The sequence below is a fragment of the Callorhinchus milii genome, unplaced genomic scaffold (assembly GCF_018977255.1).
Source record: "Callorhinchus milii isolate IMCB2004 unplaced genomic scaffold, IMCB_Cmil_1.0 Scaffold7, whole genome shotgun sequence".
Taxonomy (NCBI): domain Eukaryota; kingdom Metazoa; phylum Chordata; class Chondrichthyes; order Chimaeriformes; family Callorhinchidae; genus Callorhinchus; species Callorhinchus milii.
Window position 1 is genome coordinate 6,148,560 of NW_024704748.1, and position 27,867 is coordinate 6,176,426.

The 27,867-nt window shown below is 44.2% G+C and overlaps 1 protein-coding gene across 9 annotated transcripts; it reads right to left on the reverse strand.

Annotated features, from left to right (window-relative positions):
- Positions 1 to 645: 645 nt before the first annotated feature.
- Positions 646 to 27,075, reverse strand: LOC103185851 (cardiac-enriched FHL2-interacting protein). Of its 9 annotated transcripts, XM_007904571.2 has the most exons (6): positions 26,985 to 27,075; positions 25,963 to 26,214; positions 25,706 to 25,751; positions 8,769 to 8,872; positions 6,124 to 6,221; positions 646 to 4,646 (listed from the first exon to the last, which is right to left on the reverse strand). In XM_007904571.2, the coding sequence occupies exon 6, from the start codon at positions 4,514 to 4,516 to the stop codon at positions 809 to 811; it is 3,708 nt and encodes a 1,235-aa protein (XP_007902762.2). In that variant the 5' UTR covers positions 4,517 to 4,646; positions 6,124 to 6,221; positions 8,769 to 8,872; positions 25,706 to 25,751; positions 25,963 to 26,214; positions 26,985 to 27,075; the 3' UTR covers positions 646 to 808. The 9 variants fall into 9 exon arrangements, with proteins under 9 accessions (XP_007902762.2, XP_007902764.2, XP_007902765.2 ...); XM_007904573.2 differs by lacking the exon at positions 25,706 to 25,751 and having other exon boundaries at positions 25,963 to 26,052; XM_007904574.2 differs by lacking the exon at positions 25,706 to 25,751 and having other exon boundaries at positions 26,097 to 26,214.
- Positions 27,076 to 27,867: the final 792 nt, after the last annotated feature.

The window sequence follows — 27,867 nt, forward strand, 5'->3', positions numbered from 1 at the left end:
TTTTAATTCAGTTTAAAAGCCACCTTCTCTCCAAAGACACTCAGCTACAGGGAGCCAAAATCACAAGTCTCAAGGACCAGTCAATCTTTCAAAGTGCCTATAACTTGCGGAGAGGTTAAAACCAGATAATAATAATAATAATAATCCTTGCATTTGGTATGGTGCCTTATCACGTCTTCGAGACGTCTCAAAGCGCTTCACAGAATATACTGTAAAGTGAATTGACTGTATATTTTGTGGGCGAAAGGCGGCAGCCAATTGCACACAGCAGTGTCCCACAAACAGTCGTGGATTGAAGTGACCAATTTATTATTATTTTTTATTTGAAGGAATTATTACCCCCGGAAAAGCAATCCGCCAATTAAATAACAACCGGGTTCCTACTTACTGCTAGGTAAACACAGACGTGTGGAGTAAGGAAACTTGCCCAACATTTCACCCTGCTGGGAATTGAACTCAGGTCTCTCGCTTGCAAAGCGAGTGTATCTAACCACCAGTTGAAGAAAAACTAGCAGAATGCACATTCCCTGCAAAACAAAACAGTTCACATATTGAAGTCAGCTTCATGGCTCATCTCATTCATCGTTGCAACATCCTACAGTGTAAATGTGGCTTCACTGTTAAGAAATGATTCAAAATATTATACATCTTTTGGCTTGTTTATTTGAGTGGCCGATTCTCTACGCCAAATCCAGGTGAGTACCTGAATAGTTACAAACCACCATACAAAGCAGCACAAGTACGAGTCATTCCAGATGTGAGTACTGATGTTCTCTGCAGAGCTCCAAAGTACTTCAGAGCTCCCACGCTAAGTGTTTTCTGATGCGATATCCTCGAGGTCCCCCGTGATAATTAATTCCAAATCTGGGGTTTCTGACTGCAAGCCATTGTTCATTTCGCTGCACTGAGTTTCACCTTCAATGCCCGCCTCGTCAACATCCGGAGCATCGTAGAACGTTTCAATGTAAGGCTGAGATCCCTCTTCTTCTGTCTGCCGAAAATCCTCGCCCGTCCATTCATTTAAGGATTCCGCCTCCTCTTGGACGTCCAAGAGTACGGCAGGTGCTGACATTTGAGAAGAGGACCTTACGGTTGGTAGAGATGCCAAGGGGAAGGACAGAAACCCAGGGTATAATACATAAGAGGTGTTAAAATAATCTAGTGAGGACACGCTGGATGGGTTTCGACCTGATGAAGGGATGGATACTTGGAAGTATGTACCCGTTTCTGGATCGTACAATGTCTTTGTCTGTACTTGGATGGGTATGTCCACAACAAAGTACTGACCCGTTTCAGGATCCTGAAGTAACTTTCTCTGGGTCAATGGAAATGAGTGTATAGGTGCGACCGACTGGCCACTCTTCAATGCTACAATGTTGGGGACGGTTGGAATTAGATGGGGATCAAGCTGCATGGTAGGTACCGGGGAACATACAACAGGCAGAGGCAATGGTGACACGCGTTTGGGGGTTTCCGTCACCTTAGCCACAGGTGGAGCAGTCTCTGCCTTTGCGTCCTGAGTCCCCTGCTTCCACTGCTTTCCTTCGCTCTTTTTCCTCCTGCTCGTCAGCTTCTGGGCTCGACGCAAAGCCTTTTCCGATTTCGGAGGGACAACCGGGGGTTTGGCTGCTGAGTGTGGCCGCGGATTTACTGAGGAGCGAGGAGTCATCTCCTCAGCCTCAACGTCAGCCTCAGCTTTGTCACCATCCAACCTTTCTTCTCCTCTGTACCTGCTCGGCGTTTCCTTCCAGGCGTTCTCCTCGATGTCATCAGACCCCGTTTTGGGGAAGGTGGGCCTCACCGATTTTGTTACAGGAGATGCTTTGAATGTGTTGTCTTTGATCTTAAACATGGTGACCCGGGGTGAACCTCTGACACTACTCCCTGGTCTTGACATCTCCTGCCTGGATACATTGCCTTGGGACATTTCATCACACAATGAATCTAAGGAACAGCTGCCTCTGAGCTTATCCCCCAACGAGTCTCTTGACCTTTCCTCCTGAAAGTCCACGGGTAAGTAATTGCTCTCAGCTTTCTTCTCACAGCCACCTTCTGGGTCACTCAATGCGTAATACTGCAGTAGATCACTCTTTTCCAAGTCTTTACTTGCCTCGGCCATGGTGCGCCCATTCCTCTCCACCGTGCTCTCTACTGCTTCCTGCTCTGCTTCTCGATGCCGTTCATCCAGCAAGGCAAAGTAAGACTGATGTGATGATTTCAAACCTAGTGTTGGTGCCTCTCTGGTGGAATGAGAAGGAATCCTGTTGGTGGGGACCTTGTTGTCCATTGGCAATGCCTGAACCTCTTCTTCCCTCTTCTGGGCCAACAGCTCATTGCGCATCACGTGATGTTTCTCGGTGTGGCACGTTTCTTTGTCCCTTTGGCCAAGCGAGGGTTTTGTGTGGTGATGGACTTTGCCCAGCCTTTCCTCTGGCTTTCCTTTCACTGCCTCTGCCTCTTCCGATCTGACGTTCCAGTGGGAAGAATTGCCCTGTGGGTCCGATGAAGGCTGCTTGGGTTTCTTTCCCACGGTGGACTTGTTGGGGTGATGTGCCACTTTGGTGTCCGAACCCCTCTGAACCTGATGGTCTGTCGTGGCCATTGCGGACTGGGAGCGCCTTGTATTCCTCCCTCGCCAGCTGGGGTAACTCCCCGCCTCCTTAATGGTTTGAGGTGAACTCAGGCAGAGATAGTCATCGTTCTTAAACATGTCAGATTCAACGGTGTGATTTACTGCTGGGTTACTGGCCGAATAGGCGGTGCGGATTGATACACTGGGTATTTTCTCCGGCTTTTCCTGAACATTGGAAGTATTAGGATCGCTCTGCCCCACAGCCAGCCCTGGAGGCACTGACGCTGTTCTTTCATGGCCCGGTTGCTCATCGTAGAAAGAGTAGTCATTCCTTTTGCTTTGCTCAGAAAGGCTCTGCGGGGTGAGAGCGGAACTGTACGTGCATTTCACCAGCTTCCTGACGTCCTTGAGGTTGTACAGGAGGCTGGATGCCTTGGATTTGTAGCTCTCGCGCGTCCTGCACTCGGCTGCTCCCCTTGCTTCGTCCGCGCGGAGGGGGACGAGAGGAGGTGTCACGATGATCGGCTGCCGTTCCGAAGCGTCGCCTTCACCCATGTTGCGAACAATGTTCGGCTTCAAAAGTTTTGAAATACTGAAGGTTGGACTCTGTGCGGGAGGCACCTGTTCGTCTATCACCTTAACATCGGACCCACATTGGCTTTTAGGGGAACAGGGGTCTTTTCTGGAGATCTCAAGTGCTTCCCTTACCATAGCCGTATCCCTCCATTTTTCCCCCAGTCCATCTCTTAGCGTTATCAATGGCTGAGGGCTAATCTCTTCACTGTTTCCCTTGGAGCGAATCCCATCCAATCCCAACACCTGCAAATTGCACTCTTCCACGTGATTCTCTCTGGCACCAGAGTTAAAGTCTACAGGCACAGCCCACGGTTCGCACGGATCTTTGCAGCCGGGCAAACACTCTGACACCGCGTGCTCAACTGGCGATTGCACGTCCGGATGTCCGAAGCTGAGGGCTCCGTCGCAGAAGCTCTGCATCTGTACGTTGGGCTCCAGGTGGTTCAGTTGCTCCATACAATCCTCGTTCTCAAACATGCACTTGCTGTGGTCTTGCCACGACCTGAACGCACTGTATTCGCTGTGGAGAAAGCTGTTCTTGGAAGCCAGTTGCTTCATTTTGTTCGCTTTTTCGGACTTGCATTGGTCCAGCCTGTTAGTGCAGTGTTTCAGAGCTGCCATATCAGGCAGGCGAAGATGCTTTCTGAGCTGCGAGTCTCTCTTTCGTCCCATTGGGCTCCACTTGCTGCCCTTTTCCTGTGCTTCTTGCTTACTCAACCAATAGTTCTCCTGACAAGTCGCTGAGAAGCTGCTCAGTTCCTTGTGCATGTTGATGATAGCCGACGTGTCCCAATGTGCCAGGTCTTCAATAGCCCTGCTCCCCTCTGATGTTTTATGGTGCCCCCTGGTACTCAACATGAGGTGTTGGGCAGAATTCCTTTCATTCTGATCAAATGCCTCGATCAAAGAAGCAACTTTCTGCTTACCAGACTTCCAACACGAACCCACAGCCTCGCTCACAAAACCGTTGCCTGTGATGTGTTTGGCGCCCATGCTCTGTCCGAGGGCAAGGCTCTGCGCCGCTGACTCCTGGAATGTTTCGGGTAAATCCTTCGGTCGCTTTTTAACGGGCGCGGGCGGCGCGCTGCACTTCTTGGTTTCGCTGGGGCAGCCCTTTCTTCTTTCCGAGCACGGACGCCCGCTCGGATAATTGCCACAAGGCGAAGGAACCTCGTCCGAGTCGTGGCACATGCCTTCCTCGGCAACGCACAGGCTCTTGAAGGCCCGCTCGGTCAGACTGCTCACCTCCCTGTCCGCCTCGTCCAAGCCACTCCCCACGCTCGAAGTGTCGCTAAAACTATCCACATGCTTCGAACGTCCCGGCATCTTTCCTGTGCCGCTCGTGCACACATTGTCCAAAAAGTTCATGATTCCGGTCGGTCGCACCCGTTTTATGGAAGTCAGAGGGGAAAGTCAATTCTCGTTTGGCCAGGGTTTTTCGAGCGCTTGCTTTTGTACTCAGTGCTCGAGGATTCTCTCCCTTTCATCCATTCGTTCCCTATGTCACAAAAGAAAGGGTTCACCTTCTTTAGAAAGAAAAGTACGGCAGAAAAAGTCACACAAATCTGATCGTGCATCAGTCCAAGTCCCGTCAAGAGTTTCTATTCTAGGCAAGTTTTGACCTAACTCATACTTTGCATAAGTCATATTAAGTGTATGGTCCCGACTGATATGACTTATGTGAGATTTACTGCACTTTCTTTCCGACTTGAACATTATGGGGAGGGGGAGGTGTTGGGGAGCTGTAAACTGTGACATGTGACGTGATAGATGTCATGGTTAACACCAAGGAAAATTGGAGTTCAAACCAGCCGATATTTATTGCACAGGGATGGACAGCATTCCAGCACAACAGTTCGGCTTAAAACCTCCACTCTTGCAGATCTGGCTGGCATTGGTCTCCCATTAAGAGAAACTCATTGTCACTCTCTGGAACTACAGTGGCCACTGTTGCCAAAGGCTTTTTCTCTCCTCCTCTGTTGGGAGGAACTTAATTTCCTCTGGGCTTTGGTTCATTGAGTGTTGGTCACCCTCCAATATCTCACCCAAAACTGAGCCCGAGCTTGTCACCTGACCTTACACACAACTTCCAGCAGGGGTCTCTAGTTAGTAAACAGGAACTGGGAAGCCACGTTGATTTTCCCTTCTTTATAGGACTATGAACCCATGGCACTAAGACCAATCGGAAATCTCAACGTGTTGCCATCAGCATAGCGCAACAAAGACTGGTCGCACCTAATCATATTTTTAGTTGTGACGGTTTTCGGGTTAATTGTGGTCCTTCACCTCAGCTCTCAACAACATCACTGTGACAGTCAACATCAGTCCTGCCCGATCAGTGACAGTATCTGGTAAGCAGTTGCATTAGATTCCAGGTTCAACGTCGAGCTAAGGGTACAATAGGCTGCTACAATTGGCCTCAACAGGACAATGATTAGGATACTCTCAATCCTTCTGCAGTGACCTCCTGTTGGAAGCTGAGGACAGGAATAGGCTCCCCAAAATGCTCGGTCAATTGGAACTTTCAGGACTGAGGCCGATAAATATTTGTTAGGTAAAGGTATCAAGGGATATGGTGAAAAGACAGGTGATTGGAGTCTGTCATGATCAATCATGATCTAACGGAAGGGTGGAACAGGCTCAAGGGGCTGAATGGCCTACTCCTGTTCCTATGTTAATAATAATAATCTTTGCATTTCATATAGTGCCTTATCACGTTGTTGAGATGTCTCAAAGCGCTTCACAGAATATACTGTAAAGTATAGTCACTGTAAGTAACCACACCAGCACTCGCTGTCAAGCCTCACACAAACACAGAGACCACTTGGGAGGGTGCCTGATGCCCAATTGAACTGCAACCCAGCAGAAGGAAAAAGGAGTCATATGCCTTCAGGAGGCAAACCTTGAGAAGACCTTGTGCAAGACTAAATGGAAGTGCTCTGTACACAGTTACGATTAATACAATGGAGCCTTACCTTCAATCCAGCTCACCCATAGGGGAAAATAAAGTCAATGTGAAGTGGGATCTCACGAGGAACCATGAAGCATGAAGATGTGCTCGGTAAATCTGGATCTGTTATGGGGGAGCAGGGGAGGGAAAAGAAATTGGTCAGAAAGCCATGTGACAGTTTTATTCTGGTATCTTTTGTTTTGGCATCTGACAGACCCAGGAACTCGTCACCTGAGTATCCAAAACCAGACTGAGAGGTTCCACATATGCACGTCACCTACACATGAAAATTTCCCCATGTCTGGAATGAATGGAATGTGTACTGTCTTCCCACCATGCTTACATGATTCCGGAGAGTATAAGGCGTTAGTTGGCAAGAGGGTTCAAACTTTTTCCGTTTCAGAAACGGGTGCCAGAAAGCTCCTGTATTTGCTACAGAACAATTATTCTCAAAGTGCCGATATTACAGTAGTACTGGACCCGATGAAGCAATGACTTGGCTGATAATTACTGTAGTCATTGAGTGTGAATGTCACACAAACATGGGAGACAGTTCAGACTGAATTGCAGTTTTAAAGTAGAAAAACGGTCTCAATGGTATGTGGAGCGTAACATCTAGGTTCGAACTCAGAATTTCATCATTCCCTGTGGTTTTTGAAAAATCCTTCTCCTTTTGGAGCCCATATTTGAGCCCAAACTTAGCTTTTTGAAGGGTTTTTCACAAGACAAAGAGCTGCGCAGTGGGCACATGAGTTGATGAACTCCAAACTTCAGAGAGAAGTGTCTGCTGACAACTGCACTGCCAGCAGAAGGCAGGCCAGTCCATTAAAGCACAGAGACTCTTTACTGGCTGTACTCACTGCAGTGTTGCACAAAGTTCAGTGAAAGTTTGCAGAATGCAAGTAAGGAAACTAAACGGTGCTTCAAACTGGGTAAAGCAGCCAATACTGACACGCTGAAAGCTCCCCTCAAAAGATTTAAATTGGAGTCCAGTAGGATAGCGGTTAGTGCGTTCGTCTCGCAAGCGAGAGGACCCGGGTTGGATTCTCTGGCCTTAGGAAAGTTCTCTTACTCCACACACCTCTGTTTACCTAGAGGTAAAAGTAGGAACCCTGTTGTTAGTTGACTGACAGATCCCTCAAGAAAAAATTGGTCACTCAATCAATGACTGTGTGTGCGCAATTGGCTGCTGCATTTTGCCCACATCATACAGTCAATTCACTTTACAGTATATTCTGTGAAGTGCTTTGAGACGTCTCAATGACATGATAAGGCACTATATTAAATGCAAGGATTATTATTAAATTGCATTGAATGTCTCTTTCAAATGTTGCCTAGCCCGAGTTGCTGAGCGGTGACCTTGCAAGATTGGGTTTCTCCACCTTTAGCTCTGAGATTCAAATGATTGCAGCCAATTTAGGCTCGAAATTCCACTCAGTCTTAGCCTGTAAGGCCATTTTGTCTTAAAATTTTAAGTGTGCAGAATTGGGTTAAATTCTTCAATTCAGTCTCAGTTTGAAAGCCTTTTTTTGTGTAAAGAAAGACACAAAAGAAAACTGTGGAAAATTGGCTTTTTGAATTCAAGAATTTCACCCAATTCTGGGCCTGCTTAAAATGTGAAGACAACACAGTCTTATCCAGGCATTACATGTCTGGAGATTTTACACTCCACATTATCTCACACCCCCCCCCCATTGCAATGTTCACTCTCATTGACTATTTGAGAACTGAGCTGAAATGCCCCCCCTCTCCCCAATGTGATAGATCAGGCAAGTCACACCAAACTGAGTTATTTGCTTTTTGGTCAGTGGGAAGCCCATCACATTAAGAGTATCCAAACCAGGATATTGCAATGAGAGAGGGGAGAGTGGGGAATTTGGAACATAAAGACACATTAGGCCTGGTTAACCAGACTGAGAGTTCCATGTGCGTACACTACCTATTTGCCCTGTGTCTGGTTTCGAATGCGCGTTCTCTTTCTGGAGGGACGTGCTCTGCTCACCTAATTCCGAGGAGTATTAAGCAGCAGGTTGGAAAGAGACAATGCTTGGGGACCCCGGAGTGATGACCATTCAATACTGTATATACTTCCATTGCTTATTCCTATGTGGAGTCCCGTAGCATAGTTGTTAGCGCGCTCGCCTCGCAAGCGAAAGGCCCTGGTTCAATTCCTGGGCGGGGAGAAAGTTTCCTTACTCTACTCCTTACTCTGTTTACCTAGCAGTAAGTACCCAACCTGTTGTTAGTCGATTGGCAGATCGCTTTTTGGGGGTGATAATCCCTCAAAAGAAACATTTGGTCACTCAATCCACGACTGTTTGTGGGACGCTGCTGTGCGCAATTGGCTACCGTGTTTCACTCACTCACAAAATATACAGTCACTACACTTTACAGTATATTCTGTGAAACGCTTTGAGATGCCTCAATGAACGTGATAAGACGTTATATCAAAATGCAAGCATTATTATTAATATCGTTATTCTCGATCCTCACTCTGATCAGTCACAGATCAGATCATGTGCTATCAATTTGTGTTCACTCGACGTGCTTCACAAGTGGCATTGTTTTTTGAATGGCTGTGTTGACTGTAGAGTATCATAACAGTTTTGAAGCGTTGAACAGCAAACGGTGCGGAAGGGATTTAAAGCCACACAGTGTACAGCCACCTACCTGCTGTGTTGGATGAAGCAGCAGGGCTTGTGTGCATTCCCAGCCAGGCTGCTGTACGTTTAAAGCTTCCCGCCTCTCCTTCATTTGGTCTCATCACTGCCCATCTATAGTGAAAAGTTAAATTTAGGGCGCTGAACAAGATCCTTTGGTAGTAAAACTTTGGTCAGGCACAGCATCTGACCTTCAGCTATTTTGACTTTACACAACCTCGCCAAGTACAGCACAGATAACGGAGATGCAGCAAACACAGGCAGACTGAGTATGCGCTGAGATTCTGTGTAAAAGCAAACATATCCAATGTAAAATATTGGCCCTCAGTTTTTTCATGTTCACAGTGATGAATCGTGGAATCCCATCGCCTCGCATGCAAGAGAACCCGGTTCGATTCCTGGGTGGGGTGAAAAGTTAGGCAAGTTTCCTAACTCCAAACCCCTCTGTTTACCTAGCATTAAGTAGGATCCTGGTTGTTAGTCGATTAGCAAATGGCTTTCTGGGGGTAATAAACCCTTCAAAAATAAATAAGTAAAAATCATAATAATTTGGTCACTCAATTCAGGGCTGTTCGTTGGACACTGCTGTGCACAATTGACTGTTGCGTTTCACCCACAAAACACATTCAATCCACTTTACAATATATTCTATCAAGCACTTTACAATATACTTGAGATGTCTCAAAAAGGCACTGTACGAAATGTAAGGATTATTATTATGAAACAGAGAACACATTTCTTCACCGCTTCATTGTGTGTGTGACTCTGGAGAATGAACAACGGAATTACTATGTTGTTGTTTAAAGTGCGCCAAGGGGATATCCCCCCACCCCGGCCAACCCCTTCCCTCTTTTCGACAACCCAATGGGTAAAGGCAACAACACACGTACAAGCCTCAAGCCACACAGACTGGTAGTTTGCAGGTTCGAGTCCTGGTAAATGTTAGCTGATCTCAGTGTAGGCAACAGCTGGGGATCTTACAATTGGCTTCGGCACCAATGTGTAATATATTACCTGCTGTGGATGGCATATATCAGGCTGTAACTTTGGGTGTCAAATGCATTAAGCATGTCAAAGTGACTTTATGGGAATGCAATGTGCTGTTTTTGTGGTCGATCGGGAGTCTGACGCACGCGGAAACCCATCACTATTGCTTAAGAGTATCCAAACGAAACTGAGAGTTCCATACAATCACCTAAACATGGAAATTCTAGAAGTATTTATTGGACTGCGTATTTTCCCCTGGTGGGATACTTCACCCTTACCTAATTCTGGAGAGTATCAGGCTCAGACCGGCAAGAGCCAAGGCTTGGGGACCTCAGAGTGTGCATTGAGGTACTACTGGAGTCTAGTTTAGCTTGCCATTGAAAGCATTGGCTGGCAAGCTTTCCCATTGCATGTCCAGCTAGGACAAGCCTACCAGTTAGGGCTTTGGCTTGCAGGGTTAACAGGAGCTGAGAAGGAAGAGTCACTGCGCCCAATGTCTGCTCTTCCAAGTCCTGCCGATCAGCCAAGCTACCTGTGCTCTGGTCAGCAGTGCCCTGGACTAAAGCGAACTCCCCTGCCTCAGGAACAGGGACTCATGGCTGGGACTGCATTGTCGGAGATGCCGTCCTTTGGCTGGAGAGTTAAATTAAGGTCCCATCTGCCTGTTCAGGTGGACATTAAAGAATCTTGCTTTGCTGCTGCAGCTGTTGTTGCTGAACAATTCAATAAGATCTCTTTTGCCTTAATCAATAAGCTTGCTGCCCACACCAACAAGTAAGCCACAGATAAATGCCATCCTTATCACACAAGCCAATATCACACATATTGACAGATCCTTACAGTTCTTTTATCCTTCCCACTGGCAATAAAAAAAACGGTTTAAATATTTTTTTTTTTGGCCAAATACACCAGAATTTTTCTTACATGTGTTCTACAGAACAAATTTGTCCAACACAGAAACAAGAGCGACGCGATGGACAACACTAACTGGGTTGCTATTTTCATATATCATTAACAGAAAGCTAAACCGGGGTGAGATAGAGGCTCGTACAAATCATCTGTACTTTTATAACAACTACAACAACGATAACTTGCATTTATATACCACCCTTCACGTGGGTAGCATCTCGGAGTGTTTAAAAGCAGTGTGATTTAACACTGAGCCAGAAAAAGAGAGATGACTGAAGTCATGGTTAAAGAGGAATGAAAATACGTATGAAAATATACACGGTTACCGAGGAGAGAGGAGTTTGACATTGAAAACAGTGTTGGGAGATCTAAACGTGCACATCAAGTTCATTTGATACCGCATGTTTAGAATTTTTTTTGGTCAGCCGGGTGTCTGACTACACGTGGAAACCTTTCACCATGCTTAAGAGTATCTGAACCGGACTGAGAGTTCCACATACGTATTCCATCTACAAATGGAAATATCCCTGTGTACTTACCTAATTCCGGAGAGTGTTCTTATGGATAAATTCTCAAATTGAACCGTAAGCTTAGGAAGCTGGGTTTCCGCTCAGTGATCCCATCACTCCCAGCCTCGCCCGACTCCACTCGCTCCCCATCCCTCAGAGGGTCGAATTCAAGATTCTCGTCCTCACTTTCAAGGCCATCCATGGCTTTGGCCCCTCCTACCTGTCTGACCTGCTCACTCCCTACCAGCCTGCCCGCTCCCTCCGTTCAGCGGGCTCTGGCCTGCTCCGTGTCTCCCGCCCGACTCGCCCTACCATTGGTGGCCGAGCTTTCAGCCTCTTTGCCCCCACACTCTGGAACTCCATCCCACAGTCCCTTCGTCTCGTTTCCTCCCTTGCATCCTTCAAGGCCGGTCTCAAGACCCTCCTCTGCGATCGTGCCTTCAGTCACTCTCCCACCTCTCTGCCTTGCCTTACTCCTACCCCACCCCTCCCCCACGCTCGGGTCCTGACACCTGACTGTCCAGCACCTTGAGACGTCCTCCCAACTTGAAAGGCGGGAGGATGTCCCAACAACAAATAAATGTAATTTGTTGTTGTTGTTGTTCTGCAGGTCTAACGAGATACATCTTAAAAAAAAGTAAGGCTGCATTTAACAATTCTCTACAATTTTGCGGGATCTTAACAATCCTAATAACCTCTTCATTTGGTGTAGCCACAAAATGCTTCCTTCACCGGATATACGGTAAAGTGCAGTGACTGTGTGTCTTTTGTGGGCCAATGCAAATGAAGAATGGTCTCACGGGCTAAGATTAGGTGGGAATTTCAGGGCTTGCATTTTTAAAGAGTGATCACAAGTGATTACTTCAGCTCACTGGCATCTTACTCTTCACTCCCAGCTGCTGCTGGAGAGAGCTGTTGTTTCAAAGTTCTGTGATGTGTCACGTATATCCGAGGCTTCCACCCTGTGACTAATAGGTAAGACACTTACAGCTTCGCCGGCAAAATGCAAGTACACATGGTCATCTGGATTGATTGAACTGGGGCGTGGCCAAGTGCTGAAACAGCCCCTGCTCAGCTCAGACAGCAATCCAGTTCTCTGGCAAGTCTGAAACATATGCCTTTCACCCCACTCACTGCGTGGATCAGAGTTTTACAAATTACAAACAGACATTACAAATCAGTGGATGGCAAGAGTGCATTGAATTTTTCACTTGGATTAGATGTGCACTGAGATGTACGAAAAATTAGCACACAACTAAGCTTGGTGTGCCAGCGTGCGCTAAGCAAGTCTAGACACAGTCTAAGTGACAATATTCATTACAATAATCCTTGCATTTGATACAATTTCCTTTCATGCTTCACTCATGCTCAAAGTGCTTCACATGATATATGATGAAGTATAGTGACTGTATTTTTTTTGTGAAATGCAAAGATGATTATTGTTATTATTAATGCAACAACAAAAACAAATTACATTTGTATAGTGCCTTCCAAGTCAGGAGGGTGTCCCGAGGCGCTAATAATAATGATTAGAAGGTTTCAGTTTGAACAAAGAATCATCACTGAAACCTTATTTTTCGCTCATCAAATGCTGGCTGACCTGCTGTGGGTGTGCAGCGCTTCTAATTTCAGTACCGATTTCCATCATTTCCCAATATCTCTTTCATAATGTGGGTTTATGTGTTTTGTTGTGTTTATTGTCTTGAAAATTGTGCACACAATACACATTTGAGCAGCAGGTGGTCCCTTGTATCACTTTTACAAATGCTAATCTGTTAATTGTACATCTAAATGGGCCAAGTTCAACAACTCATTACTATTCATTATGCACCTAGCATAATGAGCCAGAGTAAATGTCATGCCTGTTTAGTCAGTGAGTTGTTCCAGCGTTAGACTTGCTTACCATGTGCATTACACTACTGGCATATCAAATATTAACAAACTTTACTCTTGCACTTTTTTGTTTGCACTTTGTTCTAAAAACAAATCTGCTTTCTCCCCCCAAAGCTCAGGCTCATATTACTGAGCGATTGCTCCAAACACCGTCAGTTATGTTTTCTGCCCATTCTTTGTGGAGACAAGAGAACAAGAGGACGTAGGTTTGAGATTGCAAAGAGCAATTTCAGGACAGACACTGGGAAGTATGTCTTTAGCCAGAGGATAATTAATCACCAGGATGGCTTACCAGTAAGGGCAACACGGGCAGGTAATGGGGGGGGGGGTATTCTAGAAGGATGAGATCCAATGGGCCAAAGGGCCTTCTTCATCTGAACTCCTGCAATCTTGCATGCTCAGATAATGAGTGTTTAGAATCACAGAATTTAACAGCACAAAAATAGATCTTTCGGCCCATCAAGTCACCAAATGAGCCACCAAATCTAGTCCCGCTCTTCTGCTCACTACCCCACACCCATTTGAAGCGTCTATCTAATTTTCTTTTAAAGGGATTTACAGACAGACTCTGCTAAACTATGTGAAAGGTCAATTGGTCCTTCTAGCTCATTCCTTTTATAGACCGTGCAAAACCTACTCTTATTGTTCAATTTAGTTCTCTGCCATAGAGACTCTCTGATATCAAACAAAACTCCGAAATATATATCTCTCTTCACAATAATAATAATCCTTGCATTTGATATAGCACTTTTCAAGTCTTCTAGACATCTCAAAACGCTTCACAGATTATATTGTAAAGTGAATTGACTACATATTATGTGGGCGAAACACAAAATTTTGTGGGTGAAACTCCTTTATTCAACTCTGACCTACTTCTTTGTACAAATACCAATCGTCTTCCCCAGTGCCTGTCTTCCCCCAGCCTTTACCTCAACATCCAAGTCTCAGAGGTGAAAAGGAAGCCAGAGAACTGAACTGAGTCAGGTATGAACCAGATCATGGATAGTGGAATAATGGAAGTTAGATCCAGACACGTTCACTATGATAAAAGAGGTTTTTGCCATTGCTGACATGTAGTAAATTATCCCGAATGGTCACAGATGGGAAAACCATACGATATCCAGGTAGCAAGCATACCAATTCAAGAATAGTGTGCTGATTTATACAGCAACGTACTGGATTGTAGGATGATTCAAGGAATAGTGTGCGGGTTCATAGTATAGGATGCAGGAGTCATCAGAACATCATAAAAAGGCTCTGATGGCCAGATCCTTCAGTCCATTTGATCTCATCTTTGTGCAATACCAACACAACTGTCCTACCATTACAGCATCAAGTTGTTTTGAAAAGATGAGTTAAGCAATTTAGCCTCAACCATCCTTTCTAGTAACCCATTCCAACATTTGATTACCCTCTATGTGAGATATTTAACAGGTGCACCAACCAGTACTGAAATGATACATTGGTTTTCATAGGAATGTAATATCTCGAGGGATCACACTCCAGTAACGCAATCCTTCCTACAGTCTTACAGCTTCACCTGAGCAAAAGTATTTTGTCCATTGGTTGTCAACAAAAGGAGCAAGAGTTTCATGTATGTCACCTATAGATTGCCATGTGTGGGTGATGTGTGTACAACTTTCATTTAGGTTTGCAGACTCTCAAGCACGGTGATGGGTTTCCACATTTCCCCACAAAACACAGTCAATTCACTTTACAGTTTATTCCGTGAAGTGTGACATTGAGATAATTCACTCCTAAATTTCCCACTGATGTGATGTTCATACACACAGTCGTATGAGTGTTTGCCACTTTAAATGTAATTGCAGAATTTCTGGAGATCCAAACGACATTCTCTTCAGTGACCTCGCTCACACAATGCCCCGGCACCCCTAACGCTACCCTGTCAAAGCTGCCCGAACTCGTTCATACCATTGTGGGTTGCATTGCACTACATTTCCCCACAAAACACAGTCAATTCACTTTACAGTTTATTCCGTGAAGTGCTTTGGAGCCTCTCGAAGACGTGATGAGCCAATATCGAACACAAGGATTATTATTATTATGACTTTTATTAGCAAGCTATTGGCACTTATTTAAATGCTTAAGTGCTTCTTGAGATGCATTTTAAGGTCAATGGTGCTTGAACTGGGGCCCACTGAGGAGTTTGGGCTGAGTGTAGGGTGGCTCTTGCCTTCAGAAAGGGAGGAGACCGTAAGAGGAAATCCTGTCGTGATATAACCCCCTTTGAGACAAATCGGTTACTCTTTCAGCGCCTTGGGACGTCCTCCTGACGTGAAAGGCGCTTTATAAATGGAATCTTGTTGTTGTTGTTGTACTCTTTCCCTCTGTTTCTTGTGCTGTCCTTCAAGGGTGGGGGGTGGGGGGCGGGATTTCAATTAGCTGATACAGAGTGAGGGAGACTTAGCCTTCTCGGCCTCTTAATGATGGTCCCTCACTTCATAGTATCCCTTTCCATCCACTGTATTCCTGTCCCGAGTGGAGAACACTAAATCTAGCCTAGATTTTTTTAAATTCCAGGAATAGGAACTGAAACAATACCCAATTTATTCTCCAATGAAGCAATTGAGTGGCGCCAGTCGTTGATGCGGATAAGCTTTGTCAAAGCCAGTCACTGACAAGTTGAAGACTCCCCATGAAAAGGGATTTGTGATTTGGACCCTCTAGAAATTGAAGGTACTGAGACACCTTTTAAAGTCATCCTTCCAGATGATGTTACAAATATGCAGTCACTACACTTCACTGAAAAATCTGGTGAAAAGCTTACTGACCATGTGATAAGCAAATGCAAGGGTATTATTATTGTTCTTATTATTGTTCTTATTATTATGATACTACTGTCTTTTCATTGCAGATTCAAGTGGTTTCTTAAATAAGTCTGGTATTCTGTTCTCCACCATTCCTACCTGTATTCCTTCCAGCCCCTTGGGACACCCTCCTGACATTAAAGGCACTATATAAATGCAATGTGTTGTTGCTATTGTTGGTATGTTTGACTTAAAGAGATATTTGTCAATCCCGGACAGGATTTCCTTCTTCCCTTAATCTCGGCAGAATCCGCTCCTATCTGTGCTATAATTCCTGCGAGGACCCCAATGCCATTGACTTCGTGAGATCACAAGATTAGTTTGGATAAAGAAGGCTCTTCAGCCCACCTGATCTCATCTCTCCAGAACACCCACTTCAGTAGTACAGAGGAAACGCGCACTCGCCAAACAAGGAGAGACAGCTACAAGCTCTGCATTCTATAATAATAATCCTTGCATTTGATGTAGCACCTTATCACATCTTCTAGATGTCTCAAAGTGCTTCACAGAATATACTGTAAAGTGACTGTACATTTTGTGGGTGAATGACTCTATAATGACTGAGAAAGAGGTTCCATCAGATACAATAGTAAATCTATCCATATACAATATATACGTGCAGAAGCCACTCAAACCGACCTGTTACCTCCATTGAGTTTAAGATTGATTTAAGAATTTTCCACAATTCTGCGGGGCCTTAAATTTTAAGACAAGGGTAAAACCGATGGAATTTCGGGCCTAAGCAAATTGGGGAAAAAGCCTTAGCAATCCATACAATAACTTCCCTTCAACTTGCACTCAAATAGCCCTGGGATGTAACCTACTATATAATTACATTTGTTAACAACAACTTCGCATTGAGTTTGAAACTATCATTGATACATCAATAATCAGAGCCAAATCCTTTTCCTTCTCCACCTCTGCGAATGGACACACACTCATTGTGTGCACAGATCTACTGTTTCCTGTTTCTAATATGCATTGCCTTATAGTTATCTACACCAAATTCCATTTGTCTCTCCGAGGCCCGCCTGCTTTATTGATCAAAAGCTTCACCAGTGGTGTCTTTAGTCACCTGCCCACACACCCCACATCAGCACATTTAAAAATGTTACGAGCCATTTGGGAATTGTGCAAACAACGGAAATCTGGAAGGCCGAAAACTAGCTCCAAAATAAAGAACAATTTTTTTAAAAAAAATCTGAAATTCTGCTCTTAAAATTTAAAGCTAAGACAATGGTCTTAAAGCTAAGACCATGAGTAATTTCAGGCTTCCAAACACTACACGAATAAAATCTAAATGAACCCAAAGCTTTCTGATTCAGAGGTGAGAGTGTTACCAACTGAGCCAGGCTGAGCATAATTCTACATACTGACATTGAGCATTGGTAATTTGGAAAGCAGCTCAAGAAGGAGATGAGAGTTTTGCATTTTAACTGGATGCAGAATCGGAATGGATGCAAATGGTATAAAGTAGATGGTGGAGTGGAAGCCCAGGATAATGGGGTAGGGGAGATAGAGAGAGAGAGAGAGAGAGAGAGGGGAACAAACAGCTTGATAACATGAAAAGCAAAGGCTCAAATGAAGCCGTCTTGCGTAAAGGACACCTTGAACAAAAACAAATTCAACCATTTCAGAGTTGGAATGTGGTGTTCGACCCAGCTCAGTCACAAGCCAGCCGACAGGAGAGTGCTAATTTGAGAATTGGAACATTAACTCCCTGGTTTACAGCAGCAAGGCGGGGAACATCAGATAAGAATAATTGGGATAACAAGCGAAAGTTTACCAGCCTGTGTAAACTGTGTCCTTAACACTCAACAACAAAGATAGCACCTTTCCTTTGGGTCTCAACGTGCAGGGCTGAGAGACAGTGCGGATCACTGAGCATGCCTGGATGCTCATTTCATTTACACAACCAAACAAACCGGGAAGTTGCATAAGCATACACATAGCATAAGCACAAGAGGACTGACAGAGCCCTTGTGAAATTATTGCATCAAATGACTTTGCGAGACACAATATAATACAAGTTGATATTTATATAGCGCCTTTCACTTCAGGAGGACGTCCCAAAGCATTTAACGATAATGCCTTGGCATCCGAGCTGTGGTGGGAGCCGAGGAGAGGTGGGGAAGGGAAAGATGACCAAAAGCGTGGTCAAAAAGGTAGATCTTGAAACAGATTTTGAATGATCGGAGGGAGGGAGCAGGTCAGAGGGACTCTGGGATAGAGTTCCAGAGAGGGGACCTGAAATCCTGGACATGGTGAAGTGGCGAAGGATTCCTGGGGAGGATTTAAGGCTAAAATTCAATTCACTTCTGATTTCCGTTTACAAGAGCTAATCTGCTCAATTATTTAAACTCAATTCAACCGGGTTGAATTGTACAAATCATTGCTTTCTCTTATGTTTGTTTTCCTGGAATATTGGAGGGAACATTGGTGTGCAGGGAGCCTGGTTACCATGGAATATATGAGAGCAGCATACAGCCCAGTGGCACTTTACTGAACACGAGTCTCTGTACTGCTCGGTGTTCGCAACGCAATTGCAGGGTAATGCCAGTCAGGGTAAGGGTAAAACAATGCAATCTCTAGTGAAATGTTTTGTGGGCAAAACTGTATTCAGTGGGTTTTATTGCAGTGCACTGCTTTTCCAGGGATAATAATCCCTTCAATAATAATTTGGTCACTCAATCCACGCCAACCCACATTTGTGGGACACTGTTGTGCTCAACTGACTGTCGTGTTTCACCCACAAAGTATACAGTCAATTCATTTTACAGTATATTCTGTGAAACATTTTGAGACGTCTCAAAGGCGTAATAAGGCGCGATATCAAATGCAGGGATTATTATTATTATTATAGCAGTCAAAGTGATTTACAGATCAGTGGCCTGAAATTCTATTTAGTCTCAGCCTTACTCTGTAAGACCTTCCTGTTTTACAATTTAAGATGGTGCAGTATTGTGAAAAATTCCTAATCTTAAATCGCACCTTAAAACCTACCCTTTCGACGCTTGTGTGGTGACCGCCCCATCCCCTTCCTCCTCCTAGCTCAGCATCCATTGCTGACACTGTGGAGGCTAGTTGTTATTGTTATTTCGGAAGTTCGTTTTCTGTAGTTCTTAAAAATTATAGGCTTCCAAACTAGGGCTGAATTGAAGAATTTGACACAATTCTTGCAATCTTAAATTTTACGATATAATCGTCTAACAATCTAAGACTAGTTGGAGTTTTGGGGCAGCAGAATTCGTTGTAATACCTAACAGAGTTTTAATGTGTGCATTTCAACATATTAATAATAATAGTAATAATCCTTGCACTTTGATATAGCTCCTTTTGCACTAGGAAAATGTCTGAAAATGGTTTATTTACTGTGAAGTGCAGTGACTGTGTATTTTTAGACGAACTTAGTTTGGCTGTGTAATTATGTTATGTAACAGAAAACTGCACTTTATTTATCCATCCGGAATACCGATCATTCTGGTATACCAGGGATTTGGATTTTTAGGATATTTAGGATTTGATTCTCTGGGTGCCTCAAACACTCAAAAGGGGCTGGACAGTCAGGGATTTGTACGCAACCTGGGGGCTGGAGTCAGGAGGGGTTGAGGGCAGGGGGATAGGGGTAGGAGAGTGACTGAAGGCACGGTCGAAGAGGAGAGTATTGAGACAGGCTTTGAAGGAGATAAGGGAGAGGGCGAGGCGAAGGAAATATGGGATGGAGGTCCAAAGGGTCGGGGCAGAGAGACTGAAGGCCCGACCACTGATGTGGAGCAAGCTGGAGTTTGCTGAGTGGAGGGAGAGGACAGGTAAGAAATAAGTAATATCGAATTTCTAAAAGATCGAATGTGCTGAGGATTATACTCACAAAGCAAAGACCCTGACCATCATTCAGATCATCACCCAGTCACTACACTTGACAATAATACACTTGACAAAGCACTTTGAGACGTTTCGACATTATAGGCGCAATATTAAATGCAAGGATTATTATTATTATCATTAAACTTCTGGATTATGTAACTGGGGAAATAAAGCTTGTGATTGCTTTCATCCTAAATGTAGCATCTGGTCCCTAGTTGACATTTATTACACTTTTAAAACACCTTTTGGCACCATTGAATACAATATCAGCAGAGTAAGCACAATCTGAATATTTAGCTCTGCAATTAATAATAATAATCCTTGCATTTGATATAGCGCTTTTCACGTCGGGAGGACATCCCAAAGCGCTTCACAGAACACACTGTAAAGTGAATTGACTGTATATTTGTGGGCGAACGCGGCAGCCAATTGCGCACAGCAATGTCCCACAAACAGTCGTAGATTGAAAATGACCAATTTATTATTGTTTTTGGTTTTGGAGGGATTATTATTAGGCTCTGTGTGGAGTAAGGAAACTTGCCCAAGGTTTCGCCCTGACCTGCCTGGGATTGAACTCAGGTCTCTCGCTTGCAAAGCGAGTGCTCTAACCACTGAGCTACAGGACTCCAAACACTCCAATTAACACTATAACCTCAGCATCTGACTAGTGAAACATAACAAGCCTCATGCAAATTACTTCTTTTCGCCGATAAAAATAATTATCCTTGCATTTGTTAAAGCGCCTTTCACATCGGGACGATGTATGAAAGGCTTTGTTGGATTTACCGTAAAGTGTAGTGACTGTGGGTGAACACAGCAGCCCATAGCAATGTCTGACAAACATCGATGAAGTGAATGATTCATTTTATCTGGGGGATTTGTTGCCCAGAACACCAGGAGAAACTTCCTTCGGTTTTCAAATACTGCCTCGCAACCTTTAACATCCAGCTGAAGAGAGAACCGAACCTTGGTTTAACATCTCATCCAACGGACAAATGAGGCAGTGTTCCTCCAACACTGTATTGGAGTGTCAACATAGACTGTGAGCTAAAGCCCTGATATGAGATTTAAATCCCTCAACCTTCAGACTCAGCCAATAGCAATAATTATTATTATCATGATTATTACCAACACGATTGACAGTATCGTCATTTTTGGGAGCCAATTATTCAAAAACACCAGTCTAGCCACTTGACATTTAAAGCCACTTGAAAAATGTAACTAGTTTAAACTCAGTAATCTACTTCCCATCTGTGCATATTTGTGCATGTGTATATACTGTATTGGGTAGCTAGCGTCAGATGGAAGAACACGAAAGATCCTGTGTCCCACTTGCATCTAAATGAAGACCGTTAGGTAGTTTAACTTGAAACAAAATCTGATTGACTCGGGGCAACAGATACTCATCTAGCTTTTGCTGCTATGGCTAAGTGAGGACCACCAAATATAACTGAAGCACACACCGAGAGTATAAGGTGCATAGATCATTATTAATAACAATAATTCATACATTTGGTATAGCGCCTTTTAGGTCAGGAGAGCATCTCAAAGCACTTCACAGGATTCACTGTAAAGTGAAGCGACTGTGTATTTTGTAGGCCAGCGCCTACAAAATTACCCCTGTAGGCCAATTTGTGCACAGCAGTGTCCCACAAGCAGCCCTGAAGTAAACAGTGAACGATCAACTTTAAGTGCATGTCGAGGATATATATATATATGGAGCCATCATGCCATGAATTTTTACCAGCAAGCAATAATTTCAACACCCGATTTCCTGGTTCTCAGCCACTGCCAGTTATTATGCCACAAAGATGGTGGTAGCTGGTGTGCATAGAGTAGGTAATGGGGGTGGGTGGGTGTGTAAATGTTACAAGTATTGATAAGGTCATCGAGAAGTCGTCCACATCAAGATACACCCAAAAAGTACGCTAAAGCTATTTGGTTCATCCACAGCTTCGACCAGTGACTTCCACATTCTCACCACATGAAAAAATTCCTCCTAAACCCCCTTTTACCTAATAATAACAATAATAATAATAATCCTTGCACTTGATGTAGCACCATCATTGAGACGTCTCAAAGGGCTTCGCAGAATACATTGTAAAGTGAACTGACTGTATATTTTTGGGGCAAAACTCTAGTGGCTACATCTGTTAGTGGCTATCTTATATTTATGCCTATGACTTTTTAGACTTTGGAACTTCAGGCCTCAGTAACAGGAAGTCCAGCTAACCTTCCCCTGCTTCACCCAGAGCGCAGAAGACAAATCCTGCCTCCCACACTGCAGTCCAGTCCCAGCTGAGATCAGCTAACAGCACAGACTAGGCTTCCCTGTCTGTGTGGCTCAGCACCTGCCTTGTGAATGACTTCACAGAGACTTTTGGGAACCAATTAAAAAAAAACAGACCTCTATATACTGAAGATCCCTTTTGATACCCAGTAGAGGTTCGAAAGTGACAGATAAACAGTTAAGATGAACAGTTAAAGAGACAAACAACGCCTGTCAGAGTCTGCGTTTATATCATCGTTTTCCACGAAGGAAATTCTATCATGTCATGTGCTGCTACTATATACTGAACAGATCTTAAATTCATGGCAGGCTTCAGCTTTCAAAATGTCATCAGTAATGGTTGAATTCTATTTTGTCACCAGGCTCCTAACCATTAGAATACCTGTTGCGTGCCAGGCAGCAGTGAGCATGATCCTAAGAGATATTTAAATGTTTTGCACTTAAGAATAGAGAAGAGAAAGTAAATGGAGAATAAGACAAGCCAAGGATGAGAGAAGGTCACTTTGACCACCAAAATTCTAGCCTATCTTCCCCATAGCATTCGATGTCTTTGGATGTCCGTGATTTGTTTCTCTGCACTACCTGGCTCAGGTGGGTTGTAGATTGAAGCTCTAAAGACTGAAAGCAGTCATAATAATAATAAATCTTGCATTTGTTAGAGTGCAATATCATTTTGTCGAGACATCTCAAAGCAGGATATCCTGTAAAGTGGATTGACTGTGTATTTGTGGATGATCTGCGATATGCTGCGAATGTGCAAGAAACAAATCCTCGCATTTGATATAGGTGTGTCACCTGGGCTCATTTGGTAGCACCCTTGCCTCCGACTCAGAAGGTAGTGGGTTCGAGCACCATGTCGGGACTTTAACTCACGTTCAGGGCTGACACTGCATTTGCAGTGCCCTGCATTGTCGGGGGTGCCTTCCTTCAGTTGAGATGTAAAACTGAGATATTTGTTTGCCTGTTCAAAGTGCACAATACTTTTATCCCATGGCACTATTTGAAAAAGCAAGAAAGTTTCTGTAGCCCGGTGTGCTGGCCAACAATCTCACAAATTAAATTGGTCATTCACTTCACGGCTGTTTGTGAGACACTGCTGTGCGCGAATTGGCTGCAAACTGCACAGTCACTACATGTTACAGTACATCCTGTTAAGCTCTTTGAGATGTGCTCCAAACGTAAAAGACGTTATTTCAAATTCAATGATTGCTATTTCACTTCGGGGGGGGGGGGGGAAATTTCTCAAAGCGCGTCAAAGAATTTACTGTAATGTGTAGTGACTGTGATTTGTGCGGGTCACCTTGGCGTTAAGTTTCAAGGACACAAAAACAAAATGAAAATTCCTGTTTATAATTGAGTGCGGTTATGGCAACATTCCTAACAGGAAACTTTTTCTTCCCGCTGCTTAAAGTTGGACACATGTGCCTCAGTTCCGATGCTTCCAGCATCTGACACATCTGGAGAGGGTTAGCTCAAACAGTCTACACATGACCTCCATGTATTTGGATTGAAATCTTACATTTCGATCTCGGTTTTGGCCACACCTTTCAGGAAATTGTGTGACACTGCAGGATTTTTAACCAAATCGTTTGCCTTCTCAGTTGGAAAGACTGGGAATTCCAGTCCTGCCAAGTGTAAAAAAAAGCAACTTCTGTAGATTAATAATAAGATATTACTGATAAACTTTGCATTGGATACAGTGCCCTTCATGTTAGGAGTATGTCTCAAAGTGCTTCACAGGATGTACCTTAAAACATAGTATTTGTAGTTTGCAACCTATCACAGCAGCCAATTTGCAATCAGCAAAGTCCTACAAATAGTCATGAAGTGAGTGACCAATTCTATTTGGTTAACACATTTTTTTTCTGAACTTCTTAAAAGGAACCAGTTTCTTCAACCCCCACACATTGGCTTCCGCCCCTTCTGAATGCAAGCTCAGGTGCAAACCCTCGACTATCAAATGCCTCGGACGTCTTCACGACATGAGAGGCACTATAAAAATACAATTTGTTGTCTGTTTGTTGTTGTTGAGAAGGGAGTTTCTGGCCAACAGATAAAATCGTACATTGACTTCATGGCTGTTTGTGATACATTGCTGTGCGCAAATCGGCTTCATCTACACATATACAACCAATTACTTTACAGTAAATTCCGTGAAGCTCTTTGACACGTGAGAGTGGAAGGCTCTTTATTGTGGAGTCCTGTAGCTCAGTGGTTAGAGCACTCGCTTTGCAAGCGAGAGACCTGAGTTCAATTCCAGGCACAGGGCGAAACCTTGGGCAAGTTTCCTTACTCCACACAGAGCCTAATAATAATCCCTCCAAAACCAAAAACAATAATAAATTGGTCATTTTCAATCTACGACTGTTTGTGGGACACTGCTGTGCGCAATTGGCTGCCGCGTTTGCCCACAAATATACAGTCAATTCACTTTACAATGTGTTCTGTGAAGCGCTTTGGGACGTCCTCCCGACGTGAAAAGCGCTATATCAAATGCAAGGATTATTATTATTATTATTATTATTATAAGTGTAAGGATAACGATTATTATTATAACTATGTGGTGTCCTGATCATATCAACATGTGGCATTGCTAATCAACCCCGCCCACTTCCCGCAGTCCTCCGCACACCTAGTAATGAAGTGCCCAGATGGTACTCCTCACAGCAAATAGATCCAATCACTCACACAGATATTGAAATCAGTCCTTTATCACTGTACTAACAACAGAAAACATTATCAGAGGCTACTTCAACATGAAGTCTATCCATTTTACGGCAAGGTCTGATTCCTGATGGTGGTTATAAATAGCAACTTTTTCACTAGGCTTTTATGATGGGATTTCCCATTATAAAGATTCGGTGAACACATTGCTATTTTTAGTCATCAGCTTCTTTGCTCATATGCTACACTCTGCAGTAAGACAATCGCCAGTAAGTGAAAACTGCTTCTAACGTGCAAACGCTGTTGAAAGGAAGGAAGGAAGAAAAGAAGGAAAAAGAAAGAACGTGAGAGAGCGAAAGAATGTGAGAAAGAAAGAGAGCGAGAAAGAGAGAGAGAAAGAGACGGAGAAGGAAAGAACAATTCATTTTACAATATATTCTGTGAAGCGCTGTGAAGTCTCAATGACGTGATAAGGTGCTATATCAAGAATTATTATAACAAACATACATTCTTATAGCACTTTATTATGTTAGAATGTCTCAAAGCGCCTGACAGATATGGCGTTGGGAACCACAGACTTAAGGTTTTCCAGGTGACAACTTGAAATTGTCAGTCATGTCAGACAGCAATGCTTTTTTTACAATAATAATAATCCTTGCATCTGATATAGCCCAACACCACGTCGTTGAGATGTCTCAAAGCGCTTCACAGATTATATTACAAAGTGAACTGAGTGTATATTTTGCGGGTGAAATGCCTATTGCGCACAGCAGTGGATTGAGTGACCAGATTTCTTTTGGGTGGGATTATTACCCCTGGAAAGCGATCCGCCACACAGCGGGTGCGCAAATCATGCACAATGGGTAAGGCTCTGAGCCATTCGTTACGAGCGGTGCATTCTGCAGGGCGAACTGGAGCTCTCGCAAGCAGATCATATGCGTCTGAACCAGACATGACGTAGTTCAAGTAACACAAGAAGGGTTGCAGATAAATGTTCAAAAACCTATTTATCCATTCGACGCGTCTGCGTTTGATTTCTACTCCAGCTTCTGAACGAAAGAAAGGTTTGGAAGCTAAAACTTTGGCAGTTTTTTGCAAAGGACAACAACCTCAGCAAGAATCAAATTCGCTGCATTAATGCATTATGAGCTTCTTTGAGCCAACTACACTGTTTCATACAGAGACATATTTTCCAATTTCTATCGCAAGCAAACTAAATAAGAGACAGAGTGAGAGAACGAGAGAGAGAGAGGAGCTCACCATCACGAGTTCTCCTTTTGGTGAGAGGCCGATATCTTGCTCAGATTCCCTCCACCGCAGATCACTCAGCATTTGGTCGAATCGGAGCAGCTGCAGTAAAAGCGAGAGTAGTTACTCTTTCCGTGTTGTCTTACCGGTGGCAGCGAGCAAGTGCGGCCTCCAACTTCCTCAGCGTTCGGCAGGTCCGCATGACTGGGAGCGACGGGTGTGATCTGGCGAGTCGGTGTCCGGTAAAGGGTACTTAAATTGAGTCTGTGAAAGCAGAAACCAGTGAGAGTTCATCTGATGGAGAAGCCAGTAACATGCAATACTGTCAGTGTCGGGTATCACACAGATGAAACGAAACAGGCTGCTTGGCTATTTTTACATCGGGATAGATATTTTGACTGGATGCTTACTGTATCTTCTAGAAAGAGGGGGCTGAACATCAGCAAAAATACTGCCTTGTTCCCCCCCTCGCCATGCCCAAAAGCAAAAACAAACAGGCCAAGTAATTTTCCGATATGGTTTAGCTCGCACACAGCATCCCTGCTCTGTGGGGGTTTTTTTTTGTGTGAGTGTGTTGTACCTAAAAGCAAATAGAGGCTTCCACATGGATTGCACATGATCCTTGTTGTTGTTCTTTCTCAGCACCAGAAATAGAGCATTGCATCATCAGGTCAAAATAAGTGTGGTCATACTGTGGTCATACTGTTCTCACTCTATAGTAATCTATTGGGACAAGACTTTGATTTTCCACTACGGTATCAATCACCTCCCTGAGCGAATTATATAGCCAAAGGTCTACACTGGAGAGTTCAGGCTATACTTTTATTTGGTAAAGCACTCGCTACAATATTCCTGTATGTTAAAATATCTTTTTAGGTTATATAATCCTAGGTAATGAACTCTCCGAATCCATTCTTTGGTTGAGCGAGGTAAGGAACCCTTACCTCACTGTCCTGCGCGAGCCCTGGGGGAGATGCTTTAAGTGGAAAGGAATCCGTGTGCTGGTCTTTTCTCTAAGAGGTTCAGACACTTACCTCTCAGCAAAGAAGGTCAGAAGGCACACATGGGATAGCTCGAGCTGGAGGGTAGCACACTTTCCAGCTCTTCGCTTGGTCACCTCATCCTCCCACAGCCTTATATGCCGGCGAGCACTACTATAATAGGCCATGGGCACAGTGGGTTCGTTCTCAGGATCCCTCAGCGCAGTGATCTCAGAGAAGTAGTTGATGGACGTCTGCACATGTGTTGTAGGACTGCAGGGGGGGGGGGGGGGTGGGCGGAGAGGAAGGGGGAGGGGAAGGCAGACAACAGCTTGTGATTCATGAAAGCAAAGCACATGCTTACTAATCCACTCTCAATCCCTCAATCCCTTATAACAGGAGCAATTTTGATTTGATCAGCCGGGTGTTTGACACACGCGGAAACTCATCACCATGCTTAACAGTGTCCCGGCCAAACTGAGAGTTCCATGTAGCCCACCTACACATGGAAATTGCAGAGGTATGTGATATTCGGGCTTTGGCTTGTAGGGACAAATCTGCCCGTAGAATCTCTGCCTCCAGTAACTGGTCTGCCCTTCTAGGTCCTGCCGATAAGCCGGTGCTGTCATCAGCAGCACTCTGGAATACTGTGGACCCGCTTGGCTCAGGAACCGGACTACCGAGACCGCTACAGAAGGTGGGCTTGAATCTGACATTCTGTTGCAAACATGCCATCTTGGAGCCAGTTCAGCTCCAAAGAGATCTTGTCCTGCATGCAAGCCTCTACATCCTGAACAAGTCACAGGTCACTGTCTCGGGTGTCACTGAGCTTCATTCCGTGAAGTGATTGATCGATTTAATCTGGGGATTGATTGTTGGCCAGAACACTGGGAGAAACTCTCTTCTACTTTTGAATAGTGCAACAAAATCTTTAATG